At 36.0% G+C, this 17,893-nt stretch overlaps 1 protein-coding gene and 1 pseudogene across 1 annotated transcript; one reads left to right on the top strand and one right to left on the bottom strand.

The window, feature by feature from the left end:
* The first annotated feature begins 511 nt into the window (after positions 1–511).
* LOC142523654 (cytochrome P450 CYP749A22-like) lies at positions 512–2,922 on the top strand (annotated as a pseudogene).
* Positions 2,744–16,315, bottom strand: LOC142523653 (uncharacterized). The gene is made up of 12 exons (XM_075627366.1): positions 15,811–16,315; positions 15,453–15,616; positions 7,817–8,039; positions 7,601–7,743; positions 7,272–7,480; positions 6,533–6,667; positions 5,774–5,902; positions 4,771–5,189; positions 4,020–4,236; positions 3,719–3,912; positions 3,298–3,552; positions 2,744–2,953 (listed from the first exon to the last, which is right to left on the bottom strand). The coding sequence occupies exons 1-11, from the start codon at positions 16,296–16,298 to the stop codon at positions 3,330–3,332; spliced, it is 2,544 nt and encodes an 847-aa protein (XP_075483481.1). The 5' UTR covers positions 16,299–16,315; the 3' UTR covers positions 2,744–2,953; positions 3,298–3,329.
* Positions 16,316–17,893: the final 1,578 nt, after the last annotated feature.

Genomic DNA, 17,893 nt, shown 5'->3' with positions numbered 1-17,893 from the left:
AAACTCTACTAAAACATATAATTTAAACATAAAAAATTTAGATCGTATTATACATTTGTGCCGCCGAGTAAACATATATATTTTTTGGAAATATTTTTCCCAACAAAACAAACAAATATAGATAGACACATCATAATTTTAAAATTATTTTCGAAAAACGTTTCTACCTCGCTTTCAGATTCCGATATATGTTAAAAATTCTATAATCAACTTTTGACTAACTTTAAAAAAAATGATTCTATGATAATGTTATATTATATTATATTATTTTATATTTTTAAAATAATCACATAATATTTAGAATTAATATCAAATCGACAATGACAAAGTATTTCCATTCGAAAACATAATCAATCATATTATATTTCAGAATTCATCCTTCGAAAGCAAGTCGTTCGATTCCAAGTCCGAAAAAATAATGAATTACATTGGAAAAACTCAAATGTAGTCATCGATTACGTCATTATAATGAATTATTATATATATATATATATATATATATATATGTATGAAGTCACTTCCATTCTTTCAAACAAATTGAAGTCCCGGATTGAAGCCATGATTACCCTTTTGTCGATCTTTCTATCATCCCTTTTACTGGCGATCCTTTTAATTATCATATACAAGTTATGGTGGATCCCGTTTCGTATTCAACAAGAACTTGAATCCCAAGGAATCAAAGGTCCATCATACAAGTTCATTTATGGAAACACGAAAGAAATCATCCAAATGAAGAAGCAAACAAGTAGCACACCCATGGATTTGTCACACGACGTATTTCCAAGATTGCAGCCTCACTTGTATTGCTGGTCCAAGATTTACGGTAAAAGATTATATTTCCTTTTGTTTCAGTATCTTTCGATTATGTCATTTGGGTTCTATGCATACTTTGCAATTTCATGAATGATTCATGTCGGGGAATGTTATTGAATCAGGTGATGTTTTCTATTTCTGGATGGGAACTAAACCTTTTGTTGTGGTTACGGAACAGCAGATGGTTAAAGAAATACTAAGTAATAAAGAAGGCAAGTATTCGAAACTTAAAATTGAAGGGTACTTGCAGAAACTATTGGGAGGTGGGATTGTTGTGGCAGAAGGTGAAAAATGGTCAAAGCTTAGGAGATTGGCTAATCACGCTTTTCATGGAGAGTGCTTGAAGGTGAAAATCTCTCATTAATTGGTTTGATCCAATTACTGTTCAAGAACCCTATGAACAACAACATATAATGACATGTCACCTTTAGGATATTACCCCAATAGTGCACGTAAGGAGGACATTTATCGATACATGTGGGTCCATTGATTGTTCAGTCGACCCCACAAGTATCCCTTAAATACATACTAGGTGTAGTATCCCAAGGTAACATGAAATTTCCCTCCTATAGACATACATGTATTATTTGTCATGCCTGAAATCATAACAAGAGAATATGGATTCACCGCGGTTCAGGATATGGTTCCAGCAATGATCTCTAGTGCTAGAAACATGGTGGATAGGTGGAGGAATTACGAAGATAAAGAGATCGAAGTGTGCGAGCAATTCAGGCTTCTAACCTCAGAAGTGATCTCCAGGACAGCTTTCGGAAGCAGTTACTTGGAAGGGATAATGATATTCGAAACCCTCACAAAGTTGAATGCCTTGATCTCCAGAAACGCGTTTAAGATAAGATTTTACGGCTCTAAGTATGTGGTTGATATTAATTACGAATGTATATTCTATAATAAGAGACCCTCGGTTACAGATTACTTAATGCTTCAAGAGCTTAATTCTGCAGAAAGCTTATTCAGACTGAAGATGACATTGAAGCCGACCGAATCGAGAAACAGCTCCATGATTCTATCCTGGAAATTGTAAAGAAACGAGAAGCCGAAGCTAGTAAAGGGCAAGTTAATGGGGTTTTGGAAATGATTTTTTGGGATCACTCCCGAAAGTTCACCATGACATGGATCCAAAAAATCAAGTATCGGTCGATGAAATCATCGACGAATGCAAGATCTTCTATTTCGCTGGACAAGAAACTACTTACAGCTTACTATGTTGGAGCATTCTCTTGCTTGGGATTCACACGGATTGGCAAGAAAAAGCAAGAAAAGAAGTGATTGATCTGTTCGGCCAAGAAATCCTAACTCAGAAGGCATTGCTAGATTGAAGAATGTAAGTAATGTTTATTAGAGATTCAAATTTTTGGATCTTTATATAGGCTAATCTAGCCAAACCTGGTCAAATTTAGCCTGAATACGAATTAAATTTTCATATTCGAGATCAACTTCAAATTTTATTAAGGCACTCAACCGTCTCCAAACCTGAAAATACACTACCACAACCACTCGACTAAATAACGGATTCCACTGTTATTTCCTGTGCATAACACGCATGATTGCTTTCTTGAAATGTAGGTAACCATGATCATCTATGAAACTATGAGGCTATACAGTCCTGTGACTACTATTACAAGAAGAATCGAAAGAAAAACTAGATCAGGGAAATATCAGTTACCAGCAAACGTCGATCTGTTGATTCCTCCTCAAGCATTGCATCGAAATCCTGAAACATGGGGACATGATGCCCATGTGTTTAAACCAGAGAGATTTTCCGAAGGATTGGCGAAATCAACAAATAGCAATTCCTTGGCGTTCCTGCCCTTTGGTTCTGGACCTCGAATGTGTGTTGGGATGAACTTTGCGCATAAAGAAGCTAAGATAGTGCTATCAATGATCCTTCAACGGTACAAGTTCACTATATCACCAAACTACATTCACTCACAACATATAGTTCTCACTATGCAGCCTCAACATGGAGTAAAAATCTTGCTGCAGCATCTGTAAGCAGAAGCTTGCATCATCAGTTGTCACTAATATTGAAACAAGAACTACTGCTATTGTCTGGAGTCATACTAATATAAAGATTCATTTTTCTTGGTCTTTGAGAGTGATTAACATGATGAGTGATTCCCTGCAAAAGCACGAGACAGGCAGTTTCAGGAGTCAAAACGAGTATTTAAAAAAATATATAAATAAAAAAAAGTTTTTGGTATGATTTCTGGATCTTATCCCTGATCGCGAAAAAAGTTACAAATTCTAGGAAACCAAAAGACATGAAGCAAATTGTTGTCCAATATATGTTGCCACGAATTCACATCTCCCAGAATATACCATGAATGAACGGTTAAAAAACCCACTAAGAATTGCAGAAAATATTAGAACGAAACTCCAAAAAAATATGTAGCCTCTGTAGAGGATATTGGAAATTATTAATATTCATTTGCATGCAGATTCAGATAAAGGATTGACAACAACCTGAAATTTAGTTCCATAACAATGCGTAGTACTTATGCAGCTCTTTTCTCGTGTCCTGATATTTGATTCAAGACTCCCATAACTTTGAGTAGAAAAGCATACTCATAAGCTGTCTCCGAACAATGAGCAAAACGACCACAATCACGGAAATGTCCCCCGTTCATATTCGTCTGCAGAATTACTGAAGAAGAACAACTTGAGCACGCTGTATCTCGTATCTTTGCCACCCATTTTGCCGCTTCCCAAACACCAACCCTTACGAATGGAAGAATCGGAAGTACATATTTAAAATAACAGCAGAATATATTACATAATATGGCGGAGTTTACCTAAATTATGAGTAGGGCTACGAGAACAAATAAACGAGCTGACAACATATCTAAATATATGTTGAAATGATAATCTAAAAAAGTTTGATTACCGGGAATCCTTGAATGACGACGAGATGAGCATTGAAGGGCAGCAAACACCTTGAGGTATATTATCATAAGGAGAGTACTTGAGAATATAGTCAAAGCAAGACTTCGTTTGTGGATTTCCAAATTCTTCATAATCCAAAGTAGTAAGAGGTAAATTGGGATCTAATAGAGTGTTAAGTACATCGAGAAAGGGAACCTATCATGGAAAATGCAAAAGCATTTAAAATTTTGAGATCCAAGACAAAGGAACAGTAAATTTAAATTACATTTAAAAGTTGACAAAATGGGTATTTCTCTGCTTACCTTCAAAATGGCAGCACGAAATAATTCAGGATGCATATTTACAGCTGCTCCCACAAGAAGACATCCAGCACTGATACCTACTGCACCAAGCTGATTTCTATGGACTAGACCCTCGTTGATCAAATGGTTGCCACATGCGACAAAATCATAGATGGAGTTCAACTTGTTCAATAAACGGCCAGATTGATGCCAAGAAGGATCTGCACCAGCACCACCCCTGCACCAAGAAAAAAAATCATATGCAAAAAAAAATAATGTTCGATATTCTACCAACAGCATTTGATAATCCTCAATCAGTGGAACGAATTACTTGACAATAGTTCTAGCAGAAGAAAGGAATAGATAAATACTGCATGTTGTACACAATTCTAAAACAAACTCGCAGTTCTTCACAAATGGCATATGTTTATGCATGATTAAGAGTTCTTTGCTCTGTTCACAAGTTTTTGAGGTAAAAATTTGTTTGCAAAATGCAACATTAACAAACTATAAGACAACCTTTTGAACAGTTTCACAGAAATCGCTAAAGTACACTACAGTCAGTAATTTAAATAATAATTTATGGCATTTTCAACAATAATGGCAGTTTGGTATACACATTAAAATGGGGAACCATCAGACAAGTTTCTTTGACTAGGAACAAAACAACATGAAAATACATACAAGAGCATAAGATAATTCCACAAAAAAATCATTCATTAAAATTTGAAGATAACATATATTTGGAAAATTATGACTCGGCTTCCAATACCTCACATCTGCGAATGCAAACACCCAACCCTGATCAATTAAGCTTAAACGGTCTGGACACCAGCTTTTATCAAGACCCTCACCATATGCACCATACACATGTAGAAGTCCAGGAGACTGCCCTTTCTGATACGCAGTGCGTGAAAACAGGATGGTTAACGGGACTTTGACACCATCATGAGAAAAAACCTCTTTCTCCTCACAAGTGTATTTCTGAGAGAAACCTTCCCATCTGTGAAATCCATTATCCTTAGCACCTTTTCCTTTCTTGGATGAGAATTCAAGAGATTTAACAGTGTCAGGGGCACTAAATGGTGAGTTATTGTCAACTACATTCATCGAAATATTTGTCACATCTTCCTGCTGAACGATGATGAATGTTTTCCTAGCCATGTCATAGTCAACGATAAGATCAGGCATCTGTCACATTAGTGAAGAGAGAGAGCCAGGTAAGTAAAACTTTTTAAACAAGAACTTAAAACCAGGGTGTTCAAGAGACATACGATTTAAGTGCCATTCAAACAATACAAATTTCATTGATCAAAAAAGAATTTTGGCTTCAATATAAAATGTTTATTGCTTCAAATGAGGCCCTTATTAAGAACTCAGTATTAGGAATCACCTAATAGCTTTCCAGCCAAAAACAGTTTTTTTATCCAACATATTAAGAAAATAAAAGGTTTAATTTATAAACTAAAACATTGCAGTTTCATTACACCAATAAAACAACAATCAATAATCCAGAAAACCAGGAATTAATATACAATTTTTGCTTTACCCTCAAGTCATGTATGATTATATCACTCCCAAAACGTCCATATAGTTTCAATATAAAGCAAAGAGTGAACGCAAGATAATTTGTACATCAAAAATTCCATAACGGGGTCCAAAATAAGGAATAAGGCAAGTAACAAGCTAAGTAAATTAATCCTTGTACGCTAATTAAATAAAAAGTGCTAATAGACAATTTTTAAAATTAATCAGTAGCTAATCAGAAACTATACCACAGGTGAAGAAAGGACAACACGGTAGACTGAATTCTTGAAGTCATGATTTGAACCGGGTGTGATGGTACACATGTTTGAAGGCATTGGAAAAAACCAAGGATTAAGATCACTAATCTCCATTTGTTTCTGCAACACAAATCAATACAGATGAGAAGAAGATGAAAGCTGCAGCTAAGAACATGATCACAACAACAATAATAGCTAGATTGATGAAATTTGAGAAGGTGAGGATGGTCATATGAGCAAAACAAATATAAAGCATATCATTGTAACGACAACATTTATACAAGAAACCAAAAATGATTAAGGTGATGATTGTGCTAATCATTACAATGAAGTAAACTACGGTCTTCATTATCATTTATAAAGATCTTCGAATTGTGCAAACAAAGACAACTGGAAAAAATTATCAGCATAGTCTAAATGTTTGATATTACAATTGCACATTTTTCTGTTACTCAAACATAGCAAAAATCTTCCCAGTACATGTCAAAAATGAAAATAAGGTTCATAAGAGAAAAACTTGAAGACTTTAACAACCGAAACAACAGATGCATGTGTATAACATCAAAGAAAATTTAGAATTTACTCATAAGAAGTATCATTGTAACAGAAATCAAAGATTGTTTTCACATAATTTACTAAGTGAAAATTGTAGTGACACCAAAGAACCTCGGTGATGGATAAAACACAGAAGTCAAATGCAACATTACTAAAATCAGGTCCTTCCTTGAACAGAAAATATGAAACGAACACCTGATGATCAACATCAAACGGCATGGGGATTGAACATATTGAACGGCAACCGTTTTTGTTAAGAAAGATGACCAGATGTTCGTTAAACATGTCCATATCTTCCAGGCAAACATCTTCACCGGGCATGATGGCATCCTACAGAGAAGGTGAAAATAAATTAATTTGAGTATCTGGTATTCATAAGCTAAGTACAACATATATAACAAAAAGAAATATGGATCAGGTTATGTTCGAAGTAGCACCCAGTAAAAGCAAGAGAATGTATAATATTTATCAACAAGGATGTTCATAAAAAATATCAAACCAATGAAGCATGAACATATCGTCAACTTCTTTGCTTAGAGCATGTTTTGTCAAGACACACAGCTTAAGGAATTATATTTAACGCCCATCAGCTAAAAGTTGTAAAAATACAAAAATTTGAAAAATTCATTAAATCCAATCATCAACCAATCTTCCCGAAAAGACTTAAAATATTTTTAAACTCGTCATACGAAATATTTTAATGGAACGTTCACAATGAGGTTACAAATTAATTTGTCAAAGCACCAAAGCTGCATGTTCTTGTTTAAGATCTTGAATTATCCTCAAATGCAGCATTTGGATGTTCCTGGAAGGTTGAAAATTAATTCCAGTCACTACACTGTCCAAGCTGAAGAAGCTGATCCCAAAATCATTACGTATGAAGGACATCTATGATCTTTCACAGATAAAAATCCAAGTAAAAAAAAGATATTACCTGCAAGTTAACTGATTGCACATCATCATCTCGACATCGGGCTAGATAATAACCACTCCCTGAAAACTTCTTACCCTCCCCTGTTGGAGCATTTGTAAGGATGTAAAAAAAGCCACAATGATGTTCCAAAAAGTATTGGACTCCGGAGACACGTTTACAGAACCTTTGCAACCCGGCTTGTAGATTGGTAGCATTTATGACATAAACCTGCACTGCCGCTTAGACATCAATAAAGTATACAAGATGTAGAGAAATATATGATGTAATTTGATAAAAACAAAAAGAAAAGAAAAGAAAATAACGGAATTGAAATGGATAAGTTCCTTCCTCTGATGAAGTCCTTGAATTAGAATTCAATGTTATAAACTTGCCATTCTTGGTGTTTGCAAGATCCACACAGAACCGGGAATCATTTTCTGTATATATTATGTTATCATCTACAAAGTCCAATCCCAGTTTGGCGCACATGACCCTGAAAATTATATATCAGGACAAATAAAATAGGGGATACCCAAATGAACTGCACATAAAACTATAGAATTTACCTGTAAGGTCGTTGGTTCTGGTCATGTAATGTATAGAAGAATGTACAGCCATCCTGGCCCCAAGCTAAACTCATAACACCCTCAACTCTGAAATGTGGGAGGATAGCATTAGTTCTGAGATCCTTAATTTGAAGCTGAAATTGTTCTTCCCCTGTTGTGTCAAGTGTGTAAGCAAGGAAATTGTGACATGGTGATACTCTGCAGGTACCCAAGTGGACATATCCTATAAATAGATAATAAAACTATTAATGCATATACATGCATAATTGAATATATTTGCACACATTCTCTTAAAAACTTGTGTTCTATGTAGGAGAAGCACATAATAAATATTCAAGAGAACAGTCTACACTTGATTCACGTCAGGCATATTACATTTCCTTCCTCCTTACTAACTTCACCCCAAAAGATAGCTCAAGAAAGAAGGGTTATCCAAATCTATATATACAACTCATAATAACTTAATTCACACGATGTGGGACATCTTACGCATCATCTTCAGGCCAAAGAATGAACAATTGTAACGTGAAGTTTATAAGACATTAACGGGTGGTTCATAAAGACAGTATGACATATAACAGTGGGTCTGGTATCTGATACCATGTTAGTTAGATATGATAAATAAAATCTTTTATTTTTAGGTGATAGAATCATTGATATTTTTTTTATTAATTTGTTTTCTTTCTATGAAGATATTGATCGGTCATTATCCCTTATTCCTTGGGATATTGGTTGTAGTTGTAAATTATTTATACAACATTGTATTCATATGTAGGGGTGCAATCGAGTCGAGCCCTAGTATCACACCATTCGAGCTCCCTCAAACAAAATTTGAAATACTCAAACTCAAGCTCGAGCTCGACTCGATTCAAATATTAATTTTCGAGCTCAAGCTAGACTCGATAACGTATCGAGTTACTCGAGCTCAAAAAACTTGATCCCAATTTTTTAAAAATTTTAAATAAATATATTAATATATATATATATATAATTAAGCATATGTTTAATAAATATATATATATTATCGAGTAGCTTGCAAGCTACTCGACCAGACTCACTATTGCAAGCTACTCGACTAGACTCACTAACTACTCGAGCTCGACTCGATTACGAGCTTGAAATACTCGTGAATAGCTCGACTCATTTGTAACTCTATTCATACGTAAAAAAATACAATAAATTAATATTTTTCCTCAATATACATGGTACCAGAGCCTACGGTTCAAAACCCTAGCATAGCCAAAAACAATGTCAAAAGCTCCTCAATTGAGACTACTCCAATCACTCCCTTTCCGAGTACTGATCATTCATCTCTCTCCATCACAACCATAAACTGGATGGAAAGAATTATCTCCAGCAGACACAGTCCGTAAAAATTCTAATATGTAGCTCAGGAAAACTAGTTTACATCACTGACGAGTTTCCTAAGCCAAAAACAACTGGTCCATCATACAAGACATGGGTAGTAGAGAATTCCATTGTTCTTTAAGTCGCTGTTATTTGTGGTTTAAGACGGCCAAAGAGGTGAGATACAGCCCGACGCATGTACTCCGACCTTGGAAATGCCTCTCAAATTTTTGAGATTCGATCAAAGCTGAAAGACATGAAGCAAGGATCAAAGATTGTAACTCAATATTTTTTCTGATCTCCAAGAACTCTGGCAAGAACTTGACATCTTCTTTGGAGAAGAATCCTCCTGCGCTGCATGTAGTGTGAAACAGAGGAAAAATCTTGAAAAAGAAAGAGTATTTGATTTTCTTGCCGGACTCGATCGGGAATTGGATGAAGTCCCAGGACGTGTGGTGGCCCAAGAACCCTTCCCATCGACTGAAGATGCTTCGCCGAGGTGCGATGTGAGGCAGTGCAACGCAAGGTGATGTTAATTGATGACAGACCAGTTTTTTCAACCAACCAGAAGGATCAGCCTTGGTTTCGGACAAACCAGCACCCCACTGGAAAAATAATTCAGATCAAAAGCCAAATACCAGCCTGTTGTGTGAGTATTGTCACTATCCTGGACACACAAAAGAAAAATGTCGGGGAGCTCCATGGTAAACCAGCAAACTGGCGAAGAAGAAAAAAGATAGCAGGGAAGATAATAGTCAAACTCCAGAGGGAAAATATGGATCCTCTTCAATTTCCTTAACCAAAGAACAGATTGAACAAATCTGTAAGCTGCTCAATCAACCCACGGCCAGCCTACTGTCCAGTCCCAAACCCAATATTGGATCTTGTTCAATGGCACGAGCTGGTAAAACCTATTAAGCCAAAAAATCTCAATTTTTTCTAAAGGAACCTTGGATCATTGATTCCGGGGCCTCTATTTTAAATGCATATGTTACATGGGCTAAGCCTACTTCTGTCAGTCTAGCCAATGGTTCTTTAGCACAAGTTGCTGGAATTGGTAACATAGCATTATAGCTGCGTTCCATGTTCCAGCATTGAAATGCAACCTGATTTCAGTTAGTAAGATAACTCGAGATAATAATCGTCTTGCTAATTTTAAATCTTCTTTGCTTCAATTTCATGATCTACTATCGGGGAAGACGATTGGCACTGCCAAGGTTTATGATGGCCTTCACTATTTTGAAGGCGATCCATATTCCGTCCAAGAGAAGTCAAAATTCCAGCTCAAGTATTACATCCTTGTCTGTCTCTAGTCCTAGGGAAAAAATGTCATGGCATCGTAGGCTTGGCCACCGAATTTTTCTTATTTAAGACGTTTGTTTCCATCCTTGTTTGAGAATAAAGATATTATGCAACGCCCGAAAAATCAGTCCATGTAAACCGCACGCATTCAGATGAATTTAAATATATAATTGTTTTATTTAATTGATTTTAAATGCTTACTTGATGCATATTATATGATTAAATATATTATTGCATGATTAAATGATTATATGACATGATTTCATGAAATTGTAAATTTTATCCGAATATTCGATAATAGGCTGGGGAAAAGAGACCGGGGACGACGGAGATAAAATAAATATTTTTCATAATATTCTCAAGGCTTCTTAATGAGATTAAAAATGATTAAATTTTTCTAAAAATTTCAGAGTTCGAATTATTTTACGAGACGAGCTCGATTTTATCCGGGAAGCCGGTTTAGGGCAAACGAGAGACTTTTAAAATATCAAAGGCATTATTTTTAAAAATTAATTTTTATAAACTCTTATTTTTCAATTAAATAAGTTTTATTGAACCCAATTTAACTAAATTGAGTAGATCCACTTGCTCGTATACTTGAAAGCCTAAAACCCAAGCCCATTATCATGCAAAAATAAAATATATAAAAATCAAAACTTAGCTTTCTGAACATCATAATCAGCCCCCCCACCCCACCACACACACACAACGCACACATCAAAACTTCGAAAAATAAGGAGGAGAAGAAAGCTAGGGTACTTCATCGCCGTTCATCCTTCTTCGCACCCTACGCCGGCGATCGCGTATTCGAGCGTTTTAAACGCAAAGGGACGCTACTAAACCTTTTTGACGCATCATTCAAACCATAATATGCTATTTTATTATTATTTTTGCATGAAAAATACTTGTGTTCGATTACTTTTAAGATAGAACCATTATATCCAAAGTTTTGACGATTTTACGCTTGTTGGTTAAACGTTATGATTTCTAAGGGTTGGGTTGCCAACTTGGGACGATTTATGGTAGAACATGGACAATTTAAGGTAGAGTCGAGGGCTAGAATCGAAGATGGCAAGGGCTAGAATCGAAGATGGCAAGGGAAAACGCGCCTAGGGTTTTCTAGTATAGCCGATGGGAAGATGGTCGGCTAGGTGGCTTGGCACCATGCATGGCTCGGTCAGGGCTGGGCTAGGTGGTCGTGTTGGACGTGGTTAAGGGTTGGGAAGAGTCCTAGCCCGAGATCAGCGGCTGGGGAAGAGTCCTTGTGAGTTAGGACTCCCCCCATGCACGCACATGGAGGCTGCGGCTAAGAGGGCTTGCGGCTCGGTAGAGGCTTGGCTAGGGTGGTCTAGGCGGTGTCTCAAGGTGGTACAGAGAGGGTCGGAAGGATTCGGGCTCGAGGATGGCTCGAGCAAAGGGCCCTAGTCGAGTAGGAAACTCACAGGCGCATATGGATTATGGAGGGATACGCGCGGCTCTTGTTCTCGTGCAGAGTTGCAGCGTGTTTTAGGGGCTCAAGGCTGGTATGGGTCGAGTCTTAGGCTGGTCTAGTGATGTCTAGGAGGGCTGGTGATTGGTGGTTAAATAGCTAGGAGAGTTCTAGCTCAGCTAGGACTCCAACCAATTTAAATAAAGGGGCCGCGGGTAGAGGTTGGGTGCTAGGGGGCTTTAGCTTGGCTTGAGGGCTGGTTCAATGGGTCAGGGCTGGTCAGCAGGGTCCATAAGGGGTCTGGTCAGGGTTTGGCTCGAGGTGGCCAGGGCATGGTTCGAGAAAATCGTGAGATGGCTTGAGGTAGTATGCTAGGGTTTGAAAAATCAAGTTAATGGTTAGGGGCTTGAACCGTGGGTCCACGGTGGTGGCTCATGACTCACAAGGATAGTTTAGGAAGTAAAAAGTTTAAGTCTAAAGTTTGGGATCAAAATATCCAATTTTGAAATTAATTCGGGATTAAAACGTTTTACGAATAATTAAATAGGAAATTAAATCGAAACACGAGAATTTAAGCTAAATAAAATTATTAAAAATTAGATTTAAGCTTAAATAATTATTTGGGATAAGCCCATGTCAATAAAATTATGAAAAAATCAAAATCGAGAAATTTTACGTCTAGGGGCAAAACGGTCATTTTACACCTGGGTAATACGAAAATGGTTGGCAGCATCCCGTAAGGATCATAACGCATGATAAATGATATAAAATGATGATTTTAATGAAAATATGATATTTTATGATTTATGGTACAGCTGTGCAATTTTTACTGTTAAAATGTTATTTTTGGAAAATCATGATATTTTATGCTTTAAAAAGGGAAAAAAAATGTTTTGAGAAATGTGAATTGACTGTGACAAAAGGATAGAGGATATGTGGGGGATCTGTTTTAAGAAGGAACAGGTGAACTTACATTTTTATGGGAATGTCGTGAACGAAAAGGCCCCAGAGTAAGCTCGTTTACGGGACAAGGCCCCAGAGGGAGCCCAATGATCGTATTTCCATGGCAGTGCCTAGTGCCCATCCCCTTGCACAATGGGAGGTAAGACTGATCAGTCGACCAGAGGAAAAAAAGGCTAGTCACTTTCAAGGATCAAACTTCACCCAAAATGATAAATGATGCAAAACTTTACGATTTTATGATTTTACGATATATTATTTATGTTTAAAAGTTATTTTAAATAAAAGTATGATTTTAATGCATGTGCTTGTGTATGTATTATTTGTTATTCATGTTTAGAACGTGCTGAGTCATTAGACTCTCTAGGTTTGAATGCTGCTGGTGATGATGATATTGAGCGAGACGCTGACGCTTGAGTGGATCGAGTACGGCAGTACACTCCCGAGGGACATTTATTTCCGCGCTAGATTGATAGGCAAAGTTTAAAAGATTTTGTTAAGGATTTTATTAGAGATTTTATGCTTTATTTTGAATTTAATTTTGATCATGTTAAAGGTAGAAGTCGAATTTTGGTAATTGAAGATTTTATGGATTTTATGCACTTGAGGTTTGAATTGTTAAATCATTTTGATTTATGGAAATGTTAAGTTATTTTAATTTTGGTTTTCGAATTAATGGGTAATAAAAAAAATTAGTAGAATTTCAAAGTAAAAAGTAAGGTTTGTTTCATATTACTTCCTTTGATTGTGAAATGTGTCAATTTGTAAAACAAACTCGCAATCCATTCACTCCTAAACCATACCCACCATCAACACCATTCTCTATAATTCACGACTTATGGCGAACTTTGAGGGTAGCTACATCTCATGGTAAAAGCCGTGGTTCCTCACATTTATTGATGATCACAAGAGTCATAGTTCATATGTTAATACTCCTCAACAAAACGGGGTATCGGAAAGAAAGAATAGGCACTTTGTTAGAAGTATCATGGGCCCTCATGTTCACAATGAATATTCCAAAGTATTTGTGGGGGATCCCATCCTAACTTCAGCCTACCTAATAAATTGCTTATCAAGTCGTACTCTAAACTTAAAACTCCTTAGTCTATTCTCATGTCACACTATCCGCTGCTATCCAAATCCGCGGCAAAACTGTCTTTGTTGGTTATTCTTCCACACAAAAAGGATATAGGTGTTAATTGTTATTGTCCCCAAACAGGAAAAACATGTCTCTTGTGATGCTATTTTTTTTAGGATACATCTTATTTCCCATCCACTTCGATTCAGGGGGAGAAACAGGTAGAATCTTGTGCCTGGGATGATGTAGATCTTCCTTTGCTCATTGATAAACCAAACACAACGTTTCTGCCCGATTCTCCCAGCCCTTTAAGTGAGTAAAATAGTTCTGATTATAGGCTGGAAACAGCAGAACATGTTCCTGGACAGCAACAATTACAGGTATACACGAGAAGCCTCAAGCTAGTAAGGACATCACGAATCCCATTCACTGTCAATAGAATAAACCGACAGTAGATCCATCCAAGGAATCAAGTACTTCGAATCCAAATCTCGATTTAGACATGGAAATTGCCTTCAAAAAGGGTGTTAGATCTTGCACTCAACATCCCATATCTCAATTTGTTTCTTACTCAAGATTATCCCCTACATTTCATGCTTTCACCTCAAATCTATCAAGTTTGTTTATTCCCAGGTCTATTGAAGACGGATTGATGGTTCCTGAATGGAAAACTGCTGTCTTGGGAAAAATGAGTGCTCTCAAGAAGAACAAAACATGGAACTTGGTGAAATTACCACAAGGCAAAAGTAATGTGGGAGTGTAAACAAATTTTCACAGTAAAATATAAAGCGTATGGCTCTGTAGAGAGAGAGAGAGACAAAGCACGGTTGGTGGCCAAAGAGTTTACACAGACATTTGGGGTTGACTATTAATTTGTTTCATTTCTAGGAAGATATAGATCCGTTTTTATCCCTTAATCCTTGAGATTTTGATTGCAATAGTAAATTATTTATACAACATTGTATTCATTGATTTCATTCGTAAAAAAAAGTAGAATAAAATAATCTTTCTCCTCAATTTACACTTCTCATTTGCAGTCCTCCAACCATTTTAACACTACTGAATGGAAAGGTCAACTTTAGAGATTGTATCAGAAGACATGAACTTCTATACACAAACATAAGTAGTATAAGACAGTCTAAATTAGTCATAACAAGAGTCGCAATTGAGAAAAAAAGTTGGACTTAATGCTCAATTATTCATATAAATATCTTAGGTAAATCGCACAAGTTAATCAGATATGAGACAATGTTATAGTTTCATATAAAATAAGTAAACTATATTGTATTTAATTTAAAGAAATATGGACAAGCACATAAGATTCCTAGTCATTCCACAGACAACTTCAATGTGGAATATCCTCAAATTATAATTGAGCCAAAAAGCTAGTAATTTCATCCGATATGTGTACCGTAAAGTAAACTAATAGCTAACTGCATATGTACGGAGTATTTCTCAGAAGATGAAATAATTTGGGATAAAAGAAAATGAGCGGGAAATTACTAGCAAAAGGAACTTGCCATGCTTTTCTGCAATCTCATTCCAGTCGAGCAAAACTTGCTCCCTCCCAAATCCTCCTTCAGAAGAACTGATTAAAGTATTCAACCAACCTTTCTTTTCACCAGCTAATTTCCTACACAAAACAGGATACTCTTTCCCCTCTGGAATGCATTGGTAGTACAGCCTATTCCAGCACACGAAACACAAAAAACTAAATTTAAAGAATCTCAAGAAGCATATAATCAACTATCAAATGGGAATTAAAGTAAATCTATATGATAAAAATAAAATTATACAGCAGATAAAACACACATAATCCACCACACAAATGCAAACATTTTACGATTTCAAGCAAGGCAATAGATTGAAAAAATAGACCAGGGTCCCCAACGTTCAGGAGGGGTAGAAATCTTGGAGGGAAGTCTGGAAACCATCTCAGAATAAAGATTCCTCTGCAATTCTTCGGTTTCTCGCATGAATGCCTCCGCGTACGAGTTTTCTTGGTCGAGGTAGCTGATGAAATCGGGGTCGTTCGTGTTAGACATCCAATGAAATGGATCTTGAAACGTGACCCCATGGACGGTGGACTCAAAAGGAACCTTCTTGGCCTCCGGGGGGAGGTGAGGCGGCGGTGCGAAGCCAAAGTTCTTGTTTCTACAGGAGGAGGAGAAATATGCAGCGTGTAATTCATTGCTTATTAGGAAAGTCAACGGCAGAAGGACCTTCTTAGTTGAGGACCGGGAAAGGAGAAGACGGGCTGTTAAGCCCGCCATGGCTGCGGCGGTGGCCCGGCGGTACGATTTTGAAATGGGGCAAAATTTAGTTTCAGAGTGGCATAATTGTAAATTCACATATCCCGAATTCATAGCCTAAATCGCCATATAGTTTTGTTGTATTTTGGTATGTAAATATTAAATTTGATTTTTAGTTTTTAAATTAAGTAGTGTTGTAGTGTAGGCATGCTGCTTAACCTGATCGATTCGGACTGAAATCGGATTGGAATCGGTTTGTTAAGCTCGGAACCGAGTTCATTCGGGGTGAATGGACCGAAACCCTCTTTAATTCACTTTTAATTGATTGAACTGGTTCAGTATATTCTGAACCGGTTTCGAAACCGAATCTGACCCGAAGTCAGACTAGAACCTGAATTTTTTACATATAAAAAAAAATATTGCGGTGGCTACTACGTTATTCAGTAGCCGTTGGCAACATCGGATGAATACCACATTATTTATTTGCAATTTTGGGGGTCAAATTACAAATATATATTTTTATACCCACAAATCAACTATTAATGGAAAATCATTTTTTATATATTTGCACATATCAACTTTAGCTCAACTTTACATTTATGTACAATTAATTTCTCTCTTTGCTATTATTTTCCAAAATATATTCAATAATTGTGTTATAGTTTTACCTACACTCAATATTCTCTTTATTATTATTTAATTACAATTTCTTAATTTACTCATATTAACAATTCAAATTTCAACTGCATCAACTTCAAACTGTGGTGGTTGTGAAGGTAAATATATTTTCGACTTTAGTTAATATTTTGGCTATATCCCCGACTTTGATGAAGTTGAACCTGGCCACTAGGAGGAAGAAGCCATGGAACTCCTTAACAAAGATGTAGGGACGTCATCGTCCACCCGAGAAGCGACATGATGGCAACGAACAAAATGAGAGCCCGAGCAAAACGAAGCAATGTTTGGGATCACTTCAATATTGAACAACAAAGTTTGAACAACTCCTTTGTCGTATATAAAATTTTCAAAACCAGATATTCTTACAAAATGGGTGGTGGTACCGACATTTTGAAAAAAAACATTTAGTCAAGGTACATAAACTTGACCCTGATATATTACAATCATTCGGTAGGGAACCGATGCAACAACAAATTAATCCTTCAAGTGGTAAAGATTTTACGATTACAAAAGAAATTTCTCGAAAAATCATCGTAAAATTTGTTATCAAATGTTTTATAAAAGCTGAACAATAAGGTTTTGTTGAATTTATTAGTACTATTCAACCTGTTTTTCATAATATTTTTAGGTACACATTTAAGAAATAATGTTCTGATAAAGAAACATTAAATTGAATCTTTCAAATATTTCTTGTAAAGTTAGTTTAACAACTGATATTTAGATTAATTTGAAATATGAATCTTATCTTATTGTTATATGTCATTGGATTGATGAAATATAACTATGCAAAAAAGAATATTAGCGTTAGATCTTTTAGAATCATCACACAATACATCACTATAGCTAGATATGTTTTAAATGTTGTTAAGATTTATTTCATACAAAATAAAATAATGTTGATCACATTAGATAAAGGGAGTACCAATACTCTTGCGATTAAATATATTAAAGATTCACTAAAACTGATTTTCTATAGTAATTTATTTCAAGTTAGATGTACATTTCATATTAGTAACTTATGTATTAAATGT

Source organism: Primulina tabacum, chromosome 14 (assembly GCF_025594145.1).
Source record: "Primulina tabacum isolate GXHZ01 chromosome 14, ASM2559414v2, whole genome shotgun sequence".
Lineage (NCBI taxonomy): Eukaryota > Viridiplantae > Streptophyta > Magnoliopsida > Lamiales > Gesneriaceae > Primulina > Primulina tabacum.
Note: the sequence above shows the minus strand (reverse complement) of the source record. Positions and strands in the feature narration are given on the sequence as shown.

Bases quoted from the DNA above. Each gene is read 5' to 3' on its own strand.
- LOC142523653 (XM_075627366.1), bottom strand. From the start codon at position 16,298: ATGAATTCGGGATATGTGAATTTACAATTATGCCACTCTGAAACTAAA. The intron at 6,668-7,271 runs GTAATATCTTTT...CCTTCTCTGTAG, and splicing joins TGCAATCAGTTAACTTGCAG to GATGCCATCATGCCCGGTGA. The intron at 3,913-4,019 runs GTAAGCAGAGAA...TTTCCATGATAG, and splicing joins TTCGTGCTGCCATTTTGAAG to GTTCCCTTTCTCGATGTACT.